The 7,307-nt window shown below is 41.3% G+C and overlaps 1 protein-coding gene across 1 annotated transcript; it reads right to left on the bottom strand.

The window, feature by feature from the left end:
• Positions 1-92: 92 nt before the first annotated feature.
• Positions 93-2,620, bottom strand: LOC6550706 (probable cytochrome P450 4s3). The gene is made up of 4 exons (XM_001978084.3): positions 2,276-2,620; positions 1,523-1,976; positions 730-1,436; positions 93-287 (listed from the first exon to the last, which is right to left on the bottom strand). The coding sequence occupies exons 1-4, from the start codon at positions 2,424-2,426 to the stop codon at positions 112-114; spliced, it is 1,488 nt and encodes a 495-aa protein (XP_001978120.1). The 5' UTR covers positions 2,427-2,620; the 3' UTR covers positions 93-111.
• Positions 2,621-7,307: the final 4,687 nt, after the last annotated feature.

The raw sequence follows: 7,307 nt of genomic DNA, 5'->3' as shown, positions 1-7,307 counted from the left end.
GCGTCACTGTGCCAGAAATGTTTTCCATTGTTCACTAAGTCGTTAGCTTATCTTAACCTAGGCTATAAACTAGTTGTTCTAAACAACTAGCATCATATTGAGATAATGGCTTTATGCCGTGCTTCCGTTCTGATCCCGTGGCAAGATCCGAAGTTTAATGCCATTGCCACTTTTGGTCACCAACTCGGCCAGCGGCTTTGGCTGATGATCCTCGTCGGCCAGAAAGCGATAGTTCCGCAGGAGCATCGACAGCGAGGTCTTCAGCTCCAACATGGCAAACTTTTGGCCTGAAAGCAAACAAATTAAACTATGTTAGAGCATCCGTAAGTACTTGATTGCATATAGTCCATTAGCTTTGGGCGCTTCTTCAAAATAATCTTTAGCCGCATTGTGTTTTTATAAATGCTCGGCCTATGTTTAGAAACTTTAAGCTGTGAAATAATCTTGACGTTATCAACAAGCTATTTATAAATATATGTTCAGTACTCTAATAATAAATAAACCTTTTTAAGCTATCTGTTCGTCTTGAGAACCAGGCATCCGAAAGTTTCCCGTTCTTATCAGGTATTTAAAATAAAAATGTTTTTTAGAAAGGAAATAATGACCTAATGATACCTTTTTATATGACGAATATGAAATCGCATTTCTAAAACGTATGTTTCAGTTCTGCTTGTTTTTAATTGGATTACTGGTGTGTAGATTATTAGGTAATTACCGAGGTGATCTTACCTATGCAATTTCTGGGTCCCGCGCTGAAAGCGGCGAAGGCAAACGGATGCATTTGCTTCTCGTTGAGCAGGAAGCGTTCCGGATCGAAACGCTCGGGATCCGGGAAGTTCTTGGGATCGCGATGGAGCATGTAGATGAGGCAGCTAATCGAGGCTCCCTTGGGCACCGTCAACTTGCCCACCTCCAGATCCTGGAGGACTTTCCTCGAGAAGAACGGCACCGAGGGGTAGATGCGCAGCGTCTCCTTAATCACCGCCTCCAGATAGGGCATCGATTCCTTCTCCCTGCCCTCCAGTTCACTGGCCTCCTCGAAGGCGCGCTGCTGCACAGCCGGATTTTTGGAGAGCAAACTCAGGGCGAAGGCGATGGCCGAACTGGTGGTGTCGTGGCCCTCGAACATGAAGGTGTCCACTTCCTCGCGAATATCGGTGTCACTCAGCTCCGCAGTGCCCTCCATTTGGGTGAGCAGCAGCATGTCGAGGAAGGCCAGTCGCCGCTTGGCGCCCACGTCATCCTGCTCCGCTTCTGGGCGGGATTCGCTGCGCTCCTGGATCAGCTGTTCCCGTCGCAGCCGGATCACTCGATTGGTCTCGTCATGGAGCACCTTTAGAGCTGCCTCCCGTTCCTTTCCGGGCTTTGTGTGCTTGAAGAATACGTTTAGTCGCTGCCAGAAGGAGAAGCTCTGCTTGTGCATCACACGGCAAATACTGAATGCAAGATTTGAATAAAATCAATTGGGAATTCTCGGCAGCAAGCAAGTAGTTTTTAAATTAGTTTTATAATTCACACTTACGATTGAACAGCTTGCACATATTCGGAGTCGCTCTGCAGCTGGGCGTGCTTCTTGATGCCCATGGCCGTTTCGCAGATGGCGTCCAGGGCGAAGAGGGTGATATATGGATAGATGTCGAAGGATTCGCCATTGGCCCTGGTCGTCAGCCGACGCACCAGGATGCGGCAGTTCTCCTCCATGGGCTCCTTGAACTCGCTGAGGATGCGGAAGTGGAAGCCCGGAGTGAGGAGCTTTCGGCGGCGATGCCAGGACTCGCCGCCATTCGTGAGCAGACCCTTGCCCAACCAGGGCTCCAGCAGCTCGTAGTTCCGCGACTTGGTCAGCAACTGGTTGTTGCCGAGCAGCTGCTTGATGTCCTCCGGATCCGTGAACATCACCGTCAGATCCTTGCCAAACCAGATGCGGAATACCGGACCATGCTTCTCCCTCAGCTCCTTCAGCCAGTTGAGTATCTCTGGGTCACGAAGGAAGGGACTTTAGTTGTGTATAGCACTTCTATTTATTAAATAATCATTATAGAGTAGGCATTGTAATTGAGGCACGCTTACATAAGCCAACATTAATTTAAATTTTAGTTAGTGTTCATAGAGCGCACAACAAAAGTCACAAGAAGTCAACAAAATAGCAAACCTAACTGGAAGCAGAATTTACGACCTTTTAAGTTATGCCAATTGCATACAACAGCAAGGGCAACGCTGCGTATGCGTGATAAAATGTAGAACCATTCCATGGGCATTGAATTCACCAACTCACCCCCTTTCTTTACATTGGCAATCAGTTCGCCAATCGTGGGACCCGGCAGCGTTTTCGCGAATCTCTGGAGCCTGAGAAAGTTTAGAATCTTGGGCAGATAGAACAGAAAAGCTGCCCAAAGGACGAAAGCCACCAGTGCCAAAGTGCTCATTTCGCCACCGATTTCAGTCCAGTACTGGCTCAACGAACCCAAGAACGACGGCTATATAAATCAAGTGAGAACTTGGCAGTGGTAGTGTGCTGAGCTCGCGGTCACTGGATGACTTGCATGCGAACTTAAAGATTTTGTGATCTGCTCGACGGCGCGGCTCGTTTGCAACTAATTCCCACTCGGAACGCAGCGATGTATGTGCTGTATGATGTATATGGTTCGAGCTTCGGGTCTCTACAGCTAGCAGATCACCAAGGTGGGGCACGCTGGATGCCCTCCGATTGGCGATAGCCGGCCACCAGGTTTATGACAACGGAAACCAAACCAACATCACTGGAATTCATAGATTAAAAGCTTATAAATTGCTTCTACTCCTAATAATATCTAAAATTAAATTATATTATATACGAAAATATTCCATGGGCAATCTGATTAATTGTTCAAAGTACGCCCAAAACCACTGGCTCATAAACAAAAAAGTAAGTGCTCGAAACTAGATTATGTCGGAAAGCAAACTAAAAGCGAACGCACATATTATAAAAAGATGAGTATTACTATCTTATTTTCGCGTACTTCATCTATACTAAGCTATACATATTAAGATAAAGTTTTTTTTAATTGCAACTACATATTTCACTTTGATGAAAAGTATTCAAAAGTTTGCTACGATCGAAAAGGTGCCGCGAATCGGTCGCCAAAGTGAGGATCCCATGAAGGTGGACGACGGAACGTGGGGTTCTATATCATCAAAACAAGTTATATTGCAACGTTCGTTGTACGAACGGCAGAATGAGGTTGCCGCTGACCCACTTAGAACGTGTGGATTTCTGAGAAGTATGTTCTTGTAAAACTGCTCTTTAGAACTGGTTCTTTTTAACCATACCCCCTCGATAAAAAAGATTTATTTACTTCGTCTTAAGGTGGCAAACAACTTAATCATACAAAATAGTAATGCTATTGAGAGCAAAGTTCATGTGGCTAAGTAAACCGAAATTAGTTTGTGCACAAAAATATGAAATTATATTATACATTGTATAATTATGTCTTCATTTTTTCGCCTTATCTCACAAGGCTGTTATATTTCAACTATAAAACTTAAAGTTCACAAAGTTGTTTACCGCCTTGGTAACTTTAGTTTTGATTGCCAGGTGTGTGGTCTTCGTTAATCAATGTAATTAAATGAATGTGATAGTTTAACCTAGGGGCTGACTGATTACTGGGTTATCAATTACTCAGATTGTAGTATAATTATAATAAAGTGCATTACTCTTTTCACACTTAAATTATGCGTTGCTTATATAAGGCTTATCATTTGCGGATGACATTTGTTGCGATTCATAGTAGAAGGTTAAATGCACTTGAGAACAAACGGAGCAGAAGTTATTACTATTAGTAAGTATTATATTATTTAATTTGCTTGTGTTACTTGCATGCCCCAAAAGCTTTTTGAATTTGTCAGATTTTTTGGAATACTTTCAGGCTGCGACAGTGAGAATCGCTTTGTAAATCTAAGCTTTTTCTAATGCTAAGAAATAAGTGTGGTTTTAATATTATCCAAAACATTATTTTGACATTCCTTATAAAAGATCATAAGCAGTTGGCCAAATTTTAAAATGCGAACCGTCCATGTCAAAAACTGTTTACTTCGCAAAAACGAGCGAAAACAAGTAAATAACCAGCGAATAACCGGCCACAACATGGTCTTATAGGGTGGGTCAAGGTCGAGCTGGACTTTGAGCCGGGCGCCCAGTTGGCCAATAAGTTAGGTAGCCAAGGCCAAAATCCGGGGGAGCTCCCGCCGACGATTTCGCATACGAACGTGCCGACAGGTGTTGGCCAAATCGGCCAAATCGGATTCAAGTAAAACTAAGCAAATAAACAAATAGAAAAAAGTAAATGTTCAATAGCCAGCAGCGAAAACCCTTAGATTAGATCACCCTGAACCGGACTCTTTGCTGTTGTCCGCCCCACAATTAAAAGCAGTTAAGCAGAATTCAGCAAAAGCCGATTGCCAAATAAGCCAAATTGTCAGCAAGAGCCAAGCCCCAAACGATATAGCTAAATAATATATATCTGGGTATATGGACGGTATTTCTATAGCCTTGGCATGCCAGCGGATTTGCTGAATACGGCACAATCCAACCAGAAAAAGAAATGAATTATAATATGGTAAACATACTGCAGATGGGTCAGCAGAAAAGCCATGCCAAAGAATGAATCTTAACCTGTTTGGGTTTAGAGCATCCGGATCGACCCTTAAATGGAAACGGATTCTACACAAAGAATTACGTACGTACCGGTGTGATTAGCATATTCCGGCATTCTGCTGATTCAATATTTATGCATATTTGTTGACTTAATTACCCCTACTTGAGTTTGGATACTGTGCAAAGTCCAATTTAAATAGGAAACTGCTAGCGCGCGATGATAATTTAATAATAAGAAACAGAAAGTGGATATATGTCCACAAATATTCTAACAACGAGTATCTGTACTTTATTGGTTGCTTTCTAAATGACACTACCTATAAATTGGTTTTAATGCACAGTATTTATAGCGAGAAGGGTTCTTATATATTATAACAACTCTATATAGAACAGAGATTTGGAGGGCCAACCAACTATATGTTTTTTGTTTAAGGCCAAAGTTGGCCTAAGAAAAACGGAAAGTTCCATATTATAAGTAGTCCAAGTCCAAGAAAGAATCAAAACAACTCTCTCTATGCCGAAAGTTTTAAAACCGATTCAGACTGAATTCATTGGCCCCAAAATAGACGTGTCAATAACTTGAATAAATGTTGACCAGCCCATATGATCTATTGCCCACCTAGAATGACTCGTATATAGTACGATATCGGGTGAATAGGAAGAGCTAATGGGCGGGACAGCCGTTCAGCTTCAACGACTACTATTTGAACTATATTCGAGGAACTCATTGGATGTATCGTCTTCTTTTTTCTACCACGCCTCAATGCTTCGCATGTTTCCGGGCCACAAAATCGCTGATAGTCCCAATTTTCGTTTTACCGTCCCATGGATTTGGGAATAAAGACGCCGCGTTAGCTATAAGTGCCAAAAGTTGAAAATTAAATGTATGCAAATGCAGAGACTCGTTTTGGCACCATACTCGTATCCCGCTATTAATCTAAGCCAGAAATATTCCATTTGGCAAACCACTTTCGAAATTTTGACGGGGTTCTAGTATGCCTAATGCCTAAGATGAGAGAATCAAGCATTGAATATCAATTCTTGTTCACAAATTCGATTGGTAGATTCTGCCAATGTAAACACGCAGCTTTGTTTTAGCGCTTTTTTGTGGGGCCTTGAACCTGCGAAAAGGGAGGCTGATCTCAAGTCATCTTTATGAATTGGCCAAAAGCAAACAGACAATCGTCTCCATATGAGCGTGGCTATGTGCACATACCTTTGGCGACAGTGCGCGACGAAAATGGTGGGCTATCTTCACTAAAAGTGGGATAAGTCGTGAACAAACACACATTTCAATTTATAATTTGAAAAAATGTGGGAACTATTGGAAATATATTTTTTCTCCTTAAAGCGCCGCAACTTGTGGATATTGCCACATAGAAAAAATGTTCTGCGCTGTTGTTATAGATTCCAGAAAAGTCCATTTATACAACTTTTTCATTTTGGAAAAAGGCAAATAAATGATGTGCAGAAATATGATACAAATGTTGTTAAAATATCGATCAATTGTGGTTACTACATGAAATATACAAATAAATGCATTTAGGAAACAAGTCTTACAACTGTGTGACGCACTGTACGCAATGTATCTACGGTTCGCTTGGATTTGTTCGAGGCGTAAAATACGCGAACATAAATCGTTTTTACGGCATTTAAATTGCTGGCCGCTCTTCATCTTTGGTTGGCTGCTAGTTGTTCGTTTTTAGCTATTCACTTGTACAATGTGGATTTAGTTGTTTGGTTATGGACATACGAGTATGTACAAGTACGAGTGGTAATGGAGGTATTTTGTGGCAATGTGTGCTCGATGTGGACTTCCTTGTTCTTTAGCCACTTTTATGATGCATCCAGCAACTTGGAAGTGTAAATGTAGTAGCTGTTATTGCGGAACACGGCTTAAACTTCCTTAAAAACCGTGGAACATTCACTTCAACTAAGGTAACAATTAAGTCACTGAATCGGGAAATTGGTGTTAGTATCAGGGTTTTACGGGAGGTCTTACTGAATTCATACTACATTTTCTTGTCTAGCTTTTGCACAATAAATATATGTTGGCATTAAGTTATTTATAACTAAACATACATGTACTCATATTCACAAACTGATTGACATCTTAGGCTTTTTAAGCCCAAATAGCTGGGGGTACATTTTTATGTGTCGCGTGTCAGTTTTTTGAAAAGGAAAAATGATTTAAAGACCATCAATCTTAATTTCTGTTTAAAGTCTAAGATCTTCACCCGGAGAACGAAGATCGCTGGACTTCTTGAATTGGTTGTTCCGGAGCATAAACCTGTATGTTTGCCCCCAGCTGCTTCAAATTTGAAGAATGTAGAGGCATTTTGCGAATTAATTGCTCATTAAATTCATGCATTAAGCAAATTTAAATCAAAACTCACAACCTCAACAAGTGATGGCGACTAAAATAATGTTTCGACGGGGAGATGCTGAACAATTTAATTGTATTTAATTACGCAGTGCGATTTGAATTTGAACTTTAGCATTAGTTCAACTCATTAATTGGACAAAGAGCCATTAAACAGAAAACTTAAAAATACAATAATAAAGTTAAAATAAAATAAAGACCGAAAGTAAACACGAATTCAACACGCAATGTGAATTGGATGGATTTGATGTCCGGTGACGTGGTCACTTTTTTGGGCCTGGCTAAAAGCCG

The sequence above is a fragment of the Drosophila erecta genome, unplaced genomic scaffold, assembly GCF_003286155.1.
Source record: "Drosophila erecta strain 14021-0224.00,06,07 unplaced genomic scaffold, DereRS2 tig00000126-arrow-pilon, whole genome shotgun sequence".
NCBI lineage: Eukaryota > Metazoa > Arthropoda > Insecta > Diptera > Drosophilidae > Drosophila > Drosophila erecta.
This window is presented reverse-complemented; position numbering and strand designations above follow the sequence as displayed.